Source organism: Salvelinus alpinus, chromosome 1 (assembly GCF_045679555.1).
Source record: "Salvelinus alpinus chromosome 1, SLU_Salpinus.1, whole genome shotgun sequence".
NCBI lineage: Eukaryota > Metazoa > Chordata > Actinopteri > Salmoniformes > Salmonidae > Salvelinus > Salvelinus alpinus.
The window spans coordinates 120,428,262-120,438,685 of record NC_092086.1 but is presented as its reverse complement, the minus strand read 5'-3'; the positions used below and the strand labels follow the sequence as shown (position 1 = coordinate 120,438,685).

General features: G+C 42.1%; 1 protein-coding gene across 1 annotated transcript; it reads left to right on the top strand.

Annotated features, from left to right (window-relative positions):
• Positions 1-6,974: 6,974 nt before the first annotated feature.
• LOC139539756 (RNA-binding protein 25-like) lies at positions 6,975-10,150 on the top strand. Its single transcript, XM_071343024.1, has 3 exons — positions 6,975-8,029; positions 8,692-8,813; positions 9,109-10,150. Exons 2-3 carry the CDS (start codon positions 8,731-8,733, stop codon positions 9,890-9,892), a joined length of 867 nt encoding a protein of 288 aa, XP_071199125.1. The 5' UTR covers positions 6,975-8,029; positions 8,692-8,730; the 3' UTR covers positions 9,893-10,150.
• Positions 10,151-10,424: the final 274 nt, after the last annotated feature.

Sequence of the window (10,424 nt, the reverse complement as noted above, 5' to 3'; positions counted from 1 at the left end):
ACCCTAACCCTAAACCCTAACCCTAACCCTAACCCCCCCTTAACCCCCTAACCCCCACTAACCCCCTAACCCTAACCCTAACCCCTAACCCTAACCCTAACCCCTAACCCCTAACCCTAACCTCAACCCTAACCTTAACCTTAAGCCTAACCACCCTAACCCTAAACCTAACTTTAACCCTAACCTTAACCATTCTAAAACCTATACCTAACCCTAACCCTAACCCTAAACCTAACCACTCTAAACCCTAAACCTAACCCTAACCCTAACCTTAACCACTCTAAACCCCATACCTAACCTTAACCCTAACCTCAACCTAACCTTAACCCTAACCCTTTCCATCCCTCGACCTACGGACGAATAGTCTTCAACGCAACCAATGGATTAATCTACAAGTGGGCAACCATGGGGTCTACAACTTTGGCCGGGTGCGCCCGGACCCCCCTGGCCAGCGCGTATATGATGTGGAGTGCAACCATTCCCTTTCCCCCCCTTCGGCTTCCACGTGTCAGAGATGGAAGTGGATCAACCGACTCAAAACTAGTAACCTAACCCTAACCCCTAACCCCTAACCCTAACCCTAAACCCTAACCCTAACCCTAAACCCTAACCCCCCCCTAACCCCCTAACCCCCACTAACCCCCTAACCCTAACCCTAACTCCTAACCCTAACCCCTAACCCTAACCCCTAACCCTAAACCCTAACCCCCCCCTAACCCCCTAACCCCCACTAACCCCCTAACCCTAACCCTAACCCCTAACCCTAACCCCTAACCCTAACCCCTAACCCTAACCCCTAACCCTAACCCCTAACCCCTAACCCTAACCCTTGGAGCCAAAAAAGAAGGATCCGATGGGGAGTAACTCCTAGGTTGCACTATGCTTTCCACATCCGTTGACAAGCGGACCCAGACATCATGACTATACCACTCGACAGGGACACATGGCAACCAACCGAGGGCCGGACCTGCATAAAGTACGCAACTCAAGGGCTTTTGCCTGATCCTACGTCGAGTTGACAGACCTACCTAACCTACAACTTTGGCCGGGTGCGCCCGGACCCCCCTGGCCAGCACGTATATGATGTGGAGTGCACCCATTCCCTTTCCCCCCCTTCGGCTTCCACGTGTCAGAGATGGAAGTGGATCAACCGACTCAAAACTAGTACCCTAACCCTAACCCTAACCATCATCACATCTACCATAACCACACCTACCATACCTACCTTCACCACACCTACCATCACCACACCTACAATCACTATACTTAATGTAGCAGTGTGATGTTGTTCCCCTAGATTATGCACCAAGTTGCACACAAGGACCAATTCAAATAGGCCAGGTCAAGAGGGGATGTTAATAATTTGATAATAATAATAATTCAGTGTATTTTTTAAAATTTAATTACAGCTGCATAGCTAATCTTTTTCTTTGGTGTACAAACACTTTTTCATATCAATATTGTACATACATGTGATTGTAAAAGTTGTGTATATTTTGGTTTGGCCCATCGCGGGTTATCTGTCTTTCAGTACCCTTAGCTCCGAAATTGTTTAATATAAAACCGTCATAATGTTACACAATGTACTGTTATGCTACCATAAGTTTGTTACAATGTGGATAATATAAAGATTTATGTTAACAAGTTTCACAAAGCTCGCTAACTAGGGTATCTATTGTAACTTGTGAGTACTTGGGACAGTGTTTGAGTGAGTGTCCATGTGCTTGCACAGGTGCCTGAGAGCTAGGACTGCGCCAAGGGTTAACATAATGTGTGTTGTCTCTTCGTGTGCAGGTATGTATTTTATTTTGTCCGAATTATGTTCTGTATCATTTTACTTGTAATGTATGGTGTGCTGTTGTGCATTGAATGTGTGCACCAGCACCTGTTATTTCCCTTTGGCGCTCTTTTGCCTGACTTTCGGCTAGCTAGTGTCAAAAGTTGATGTAACAGTTACTAGAGAAATGAGACGAAGTTAAAACGCTGGACAGGGTGGATCGGTATATAGTAAGACAGTTTTATTATTGGTAAATGATATCTGACAAATCGTGCTGCACGGATCCGTTTGTCAAGTTCCTAGCGAACTATCAAAAAGGAGTCCACATACATAGTGTCCAATACATTTTATACAGGTAATGACGTAGGTAGATTCTGGCAGCTCGTGCTGCTGACTGGTCGTCGGTAGTGGAGGATCATCCCCTTCAGGCTGATATCAATGTCTCATTGGTTCATGGTAATGTTCTTTGTTCGTGGAACTCCCGCCTGAAACAGGGGTTTGTGTGTGTGTGTGTGTGTATGCATGCGCGTGCTCGTTGAGTGCCATGCTGGTCTGGGTTGTCTCCTCTATTGACAAGATGTTGATGCAGACACCCGCAACTGGCGCCTGAGGTCCGGGCGCCCCCCTGAGGTCAGAGCGCCCCCCTGAGGTCAGAGCGCCCCCCTGCCTTATCAGTGCTCATCAATGGTTTGTGTCAGCCATCTCTCTCTGTGTGTGTGTGGGAGTGTGGTTAGTATCTGGCACAGGCAGAACGAGTTCATCTGTGGGGTGCAGCAAAGTATTACAACAAAATCTACTTTAGTAAAAAGGCATTATGTCAGCATTGTAGCTATGGGTTAAAGTCACATAAAAACATCATTTATTACACTAGGAGCCTGAGAGCTAGGACTGCCAAGGGTTAACATAATGTGTGTTGTCTCTTCGTGTGCAGGGCAAATAAAAATAATTCAACTAGCAGACCCTCAGTTGTGGCAGCGTCCTAATTAAAAGTACACAACGCAGAATGAACCACGCTACACAAGGTAGCCAAAGTGGAATCAAAAGTCATAGGCCTAATCATCAATCAAATATAAAACCAAAATATAATCTACATATAAATGTAGTAGAGTTAAAATGGTTATTCCATCAAACTTCAAATTATTAGAATAGTACACAACGCAGAACAGAACAACCAGGTTGGGGGTCAGTGGCCCAAACCCGCGAACAGGAATATTCCAAGTTCAGACAGAAGGGGGGAGTCAGATCGCTATGATCGCCAGGAACTTTACTTTTGGTGTCTATTTTTAATTGTTGCGCTACTGGTGCTGCCTGTTGATGTTAGGTAGGCAGCTACAGTAGCTGGATGATGTTAACATCTTCGGGTTTTGTTTCATTAAATGTATTTTATTTAATCTGGGTGCTTGCGTCACCTACTAACACCCTGGCACTACCCGTAGCTCCCGCTCTCCTCAGTCCGAGAAAACACTGAGAGAGAAAGGTATGTGTTGCAGATTACTCCTTTGTAGAAGTCCATAACGTGAAATAAATAAAACATCCCAAGGTTAATGCTGTAGATATTGTTATAAGGGAGTGTGAGACTATTGAAACATGCAACTTTCAGAGTTTTATTGTTATTAATATAGTTTACAGAGTGCTAAAAGTGCTGTTGCTAGCTAGCATGCCTTTCTGTGATGCAGACGGTTAGCTGAGCTGGTGCTGGCGTTGCATTATGGGAGATGTAGTTTGGTCCTCTACGGTCTGAATGGGATAGAGGCGATTTCACGTTGTAACTTGTTTGTGTTGCAGGGTTTTTGTACATGAGTTGTTGTATTTTGGTACTGTCAACACTGAAAGCACCTAGCAATGTATTGGGGATGTGAGATATGTGTTTTACCTTTCTTCAGGCTCCTGTGTAGAACAACTTGTCAGATGGTGCATGTTGTGTTCCTGTCCTGTCTTTTCACAATACTATTGCAGGTATGGTTCTATTGTCTAAGAATTAAGATTATACATTCTTTGTAGTAAGGACTGGTTATTATTTTATAGTATACATTATGGCTTTATATATGAATGTGATTTGTGTGAGTCCGAGAAAACACTGAGAGAGAAAGAACAACTTGTCAGATGGTGCATTGGAGACTGATGTGTTCCTGTCCTGTCTTTTCACAATACTATTGCAGATCAAAATAAAAGCCTGAAAGACAGCCGCGGTGTCGCTCTTCATTTCTTGGTTCTCCTGTGGTACATAAGAAACACGCTACAGTGTTATTGTAAATCAAATAAAAATGGTATTCCAATGTTACCCATGGCTTTCATAAAAACAACCAAATGATTATTTTTGTGATAGCATATATGACATGTATTACACTGTTAGAATGATGCAGTCAAAATGACTGCTCATCAGCTTGATGGGGGGGTCTTGAGGCCCAGCGGTTCTGGTGGTAACAGAGATCCTGAATCAGTCAGTTTGATTCTGAATCAGTCAGCTTGACTCTGAATCATGTGCAGTGTGACCATTGAGACTTAAACCAACTCAATATGACTCCTGAGATAGACAGTTAATCATTTATAGTGTCTGTGAAAAGAAACCCAGTCAGTCTGGTCAGAGTAACAGATTTTTGGGTTATTCTGCTGCCATTTTGGTAACGAAATTACGAGTTTTAATCACTTAATAATTCACAAACAAAATATATATCAGAAAAATCACTAGAACTAATTGTTAGCTCCAACATTACTTGTTACTTCTGTGAACTTTCATTATCCTCCCTCAAAAATCCAAATGTGAAAATATCTGAAAGTTATGTAGGTTTTTGGTAACGGAATTACAAGGCACAAGTCAATATTCCTTAAACGATTTCTCCAAACCCAAATGTAAGTGTTGATATTAGTAGTCAGGGGTCTTTACGTCAACATTATTATTATTTATGTAGTTCTGATATTTTACCTTTTAAGACTTTTTCTGGTGATGTTTTCTAAGATCCTTTTTCCATCTGTTTACCCAGAAATCAAAGCCTTCACTGGTTGAAAAATGGATCTAGAATTACATTTACCAAAAATATACACTCTTAGATTTCATTTGACACCCAATTACACATGCTCCTTCCTATGAACATCACGTTGGGTCCTTTTACATGGAAATGCCCTACTGTACCTCTAGAGATGCTATCCATCCCCAACTAGTAATAAAGTGGTCGGGTTGGTTGCTTCTGGCCTTTCCAGCTTCAGGCTGAATCACACCCATGATGAGAGGAGGTTTACTGGACACACAGGGAGAAACTACAGTCTGAATCACACCCATGATGAGAGGAGGTTTACTGGACACACAGGGAGAAACTACAGTCTGAATCACACCCATGATAGGAGGTTTACAGGACACACAGGGAGAAACTACAGTCTGAATCACACCCATGATAGGAGGTTTACAGGACACACAGGGAGAAACTACAGTCTGAATCACACCCATGATGAGAGGAGGTTTACTGGACACACAGGGAGAAACTACAGTCTGAATCACACTCATGATAGGAGGTTTACAGGACACACAGGGAGAAACTACAGTCTGAATCACACCCATGATGAGAGGAGGTTTACAGGACACACAGGGAGAAACTACAGTCTGAATCACACCCATGATGAGACTACCTTTTAAGGGTTTGGTATTTGTTAGTGTTTAGGTTAGAGTCAGTCTCAAGTTTTGGCCAGACGGGCTGTCAATGGGATGTTGGTCTGAAAAGTCCATGTAGTCTTTCCCTTCTCAAACCTGTCCTCCCCCTAACCAGTTCATATCATGTATTCCACCCCCAGCACACCTGATTCACTAATCAGAGGTTTGATAATTAGTTGACCAGTGGTACAAAGGGGACTGGATCTAGGTGAACTATGTGGAGTGTCTTCCAGGGACAGTACAGTACAGACTGAGAAGATAACAACAGTGTAGTTTACTCAACTCATTCAAACTATCACGACTATTGTTTAGAGAGAAGATCTGCACAAGGGAATAAAGTGTAAGATATAGCAAGAGGACAATATGGTGCAAGGCAGCCAAAGTGGAATCAAAAGTCATTGGCCTAATCATCAATCAAATATGAAATATAAAACCAAAATATAATCTACATATAAAGACAACATGTCATCTACATGTGTTATAGAATAGCTCCCTTCTCACATCCCAGGTCATGTTTATACTGCAACGTGACAACTCAACGGGCTAACTACCTGCCTTCCAGGACACCTACACCACCCGATGTCACAGGAAGGCCATAAAGATCATCAAGGACAACAACCACCCGAGCCACAGCCTGTTCACCCCGCTATCATCCAGAAGGCGAGGTCAGTACAGGTGCATCAAAGCAGGGACCGAGAGACTGAAAAACAGCTTCTATCTCAAGGCCATCAGACTGTTAAACAGCCACCACTAACATTTAGTGGCTGCGGCCAACATACTGACTCAACTCCAGCCACTTTAATAATGGGAATTGATGGAAATGTATTTAAAAATATATCACTAGCCACTTTAAACAATGCCACTTTATATAATGTTTACATACTCTACATTACTCATCTCATATGTATATACTGTACTCTATACCATCTACTGCCTCTTGCCTATGCCGTTCTGTACGATCACTCATTCATATATCTTTATGTACATATTCTTTATCCCTTTACACTTGTGTGTATAAGGTAGTAGTTGTGGAATTGTTAGGTTAGATTACTCGCTGGTTATTACTGCATTGTCGGAACTAGAAGCACAAGCATTTCGCTACACTCGCATTAACATCTGCTAACCATGTGTATGTGACAAATACCTTTGATTTGATGATTTGATTTGTCTATGCACATCTCCCCAATAGCCGACAGACAACTTTCCTGAGTGCAATGTCATTAATGTGACCGATATGTACAGTATAATGAGCATAGTGAAGAAGGAAAAGGTGAGAAGTCCCCTGGAGCAAGAGTCCCTCAAGAATTTATAAACACTCATTGCGTTTCAATGAATGTACTCCCCAAACGCTTGTTGCATCGTAAACTATCCTCCCAGTCCCTTGGGAGTTCAGCGGATGGATGATGCGCCGCTGCCATTTACTTGGATGAGAAGTTGGCCGAACGCTCCTCCAGCTCACGATACGCAATGGTGGACAACTACAGTGTGGTGATGTGTCGTTCACGAACGAACGGCTCTTATTGAAAGGATTTGCATACTGATTTGCATACTGCTACTACTGCTTGTTGAGCTCAGAACAACGTTTTTCTGTAGATAAATTACAACATCACTATCTAAAGGGGGTGAATCCTCACTGCAGAAACAATAAATAGTGGGGAGAGCGGGTCAATCTGGTCCACGATGATTTATTTAATGCTTAAAAACGAATTCTTCTTTTTTTACGCGCATTTCACGATCTGACTTAATGGTAGCCTACCTTTAGCCTTTTACTTTGAATATTTGTAATTTTTTCATTGTTCTATATTGATTTTAAGCATTTTGAAGGAAGATCCGTTTATGAGCTAAATTAACCCGCTCTTTTACTTGAACGGAGCCAAATGTGCCGGATCACCGAATAGACTCAGAAATCCCATCACTACTACAGCGGAGAGGTTAGATCCAAACAGAGCACCACAATCAACAGGCAGGCGGTTAGGGCGTTGGGATTTGACTGTCACAGGGACAAACTAATAAGAGGTTATAATTCATTGGAATAGGCGGTTCTTGAGGTAACGGTGGTCAATTGAAAACGGACCAACTGGATTCTTGTACCCCGGGGAACAGGTGTAGTCCAGCAGTTGGTGATGGTGACATACTGAACAGTTCGACCTGGACAGGTGCACCAGAGTTGTGATTGTATGTTTGTTTGTACAGTTATGGCTGTCCTGTTATTATTTTGTGTACTCACTAAACACACACATTTGTATTTGTGTGGGAAATGTTTGTAGGCTATGGTTGCTGATTGTATTTCATTGAACTTTAGGCCCATACAAAGACAAATCACACAACATAGACTACCAAATAACTTTATGCAAAAATACACGAAATTAAAGTCAAGTGAAAATAGTTATAAATGTCTTGATCAATTATGAGTAGCTAAACAATATCGACTTTTGGACACTGATGCGCAGGAGAACCCCTAGCTGTCAATCAAACAGGCGCGGTGAACGGATTATGACGCTCAAGCGTTCCAAATGACGCAACAATACAGTTCCAGAACAGAGAAAGTTAATGCCGAAGATGTTATTCGGTTCCACACTAAAACTGCGCTTTGACAAGTGTGATTTGAGGTGAGTCAAATATTTACAGAAGTTTACAATATATTAACCATCCGCTAGCCTAGTTAGCCTATAATTCTGTCATGGTAAGATACCACATGTGAAGGTGAACGTTAATGTATTTGAAATATTTTTTAGCCTTATAAAATACAAATGATTAATTATGGATTAGTTTTTTTCTGTTGCTATCAATCACTCCATCTGTATTTATTCTTCTGTCTGTTTGTCTTGCTGACTTATCTGTCTGTCTGTCAGACTATCTGTCTGTCTGTGTACTGTCTAGCCAGCATATGCCAGAAAGGTTCTTTCACATAGGCTCATATTCACAAAGTCTCATAGAAGGAGTGCTGATCAATAATCCGTTTTGTCTTTTAAATCAAACTGAATACATTTTGATTGACAGGAGGGGACCTGATCCTAGATCAGCACTCCTACCCTGAAACACTTTGTGAACACAATCCAGGTGTACTGTGATTATGAAGTTGTGATGAGGTATTATTATATTAGTCGTGCTGATGCATGATGGGTTGTAGGCAAGAGCTTGAGTACTGTAGTCTGAAGGCTGTTTCTGAATTCACTGACCTGGTGAGTAAATGTGTACAATGGCTCCATCTAGTGACAGAAACATAGCAACACACATTGTTGCTGAACGAAGGCATCTCTATATTTTCCAGAAATAAAACTTGTAGACCTTTCCTGCAGTCTCTGAGGAGATGGACACCTCTTCTTCTTCTGGACGATCTCCGTCTCCTACTGGGACTGTCTTCTTACCCCCTCCTATCATGTGGAACAGTCTGTAAGTCATTCATCACATAACCTAGCTCTGGTCCAGGGCATTATGTGCGGCTTGCTGAAGGAAGGCTCAGTGTCTGCAAGCTGTATGTAACGCCCTGGACCAGAGCTACACATTACCCACCTCTGGCCATCATGGACAGTCAACTCATCACATTCACGTACTGTAAGTCACAGTTGTGTGAGTTATGTTCTTAAAGGCAGTTTAATTGAGCAGATGTTGAATTATTATTGTAATATTGTAGTAAATTGTCTGAGTTCACTTCCTAAATAATGTGTTGACATTCCTTTGCTCCCAGCTACAAGCAGGCAGAGATGGAGGTTCAGTTCCTGAGGGAAGAGAAGAAGACCTGTACAGAGAAGGAAGCCCACATGCTTGAGTTGAGGGGGAAGGATCGAACGATCCAAAATCAGAAGAAGGAGATGGACAGACTTCAAGTGTCCCTCTGGGAGGAGGAAAAGAAGAAGAGGAATGGTGGAACGGAGAAGGACGAGATGATTGATCAACTACAGTCTGAGACAGACCATCTCAGAGCCCTTTTGAAAGATGAAAGGAGGAGAAGAAGAGTAGAAAGGGGTATAATGAAAGAGTGGAAGGCTGAGATCCTGAGACTGAGGGAGGCAGAGAGCCAGAGGGAGGCAGAGAGCCAGAGGGAGGCAGAGAGCCACAGGGAGACAGAGAGCCAGAGGGAGGCAGAGAGCCACAGGGAGGCAGAGAGACAGAGGGAAGCAGAGAGAAAGAGGGAGGCAGAGAGAGCCACAGAATGGGAGGAGAACCAGAGAAAAATGCAGGAGATCAACAGACTAAAACAACTGCTGGAGCTGCTGATGGTGGACCTACAACTGGCCCACGTAAGACATGTCATTGTTATTATTAAAAGGCAGTGTATATTCACCCAGCTGAAAATGAATGGCGGTGGGCAGCGGTATGCAAACCCAATGTTAACTTTTATGCCTTTCCTAAATGTTAACCCTTACCTTAACCTCACTGAAACAATATCTAACCTTTACCTTAACCCAACCCTAGGTACTAAACCTAACCTTAATTTATCTCAACCCCTACGCCTTTCTTCTGCCGGTTGAATATCCACTTCCTTATTAACGTCATTACTGTTGTTGTTGTTGATAACTGTATCTGTGCAGGTTGTAAATAATTGCATTAGTGAAACATCATTTGTAGGAGTAATTTCTACAAGCATAAACATCAGAGGCAACATTGTTGTAACATCACACAAATTGCAATGGGAATTTCTCAAAACCCTAACTGAATGGGCAAGCTAGTTGTGTGTTTGTATTTGTACACATTTTGGACATAATTGATTCCATAAAATGTCTCATAATTTTTTCAAACCATGTATTTGTACACATTTTGGACATAATTGATTCCATAAAATGTCTCATAATTTTTTCAAACCATGTCAATACATTAACAGACAATGAATTGTCCAGATTAATTGATCAAAATGACCCTGCTATTGATGTTGTCCAGTGTTTGATTCAATTACCTAGGTCTAAGTTGTATTTCTATGTATCATTCTCTGCAAATCCTTTGAAAGTATGTCTTGGTCAAAGATTATCACTAATTTAACCTTTTCAATTTAAGCAAGAGATAGAG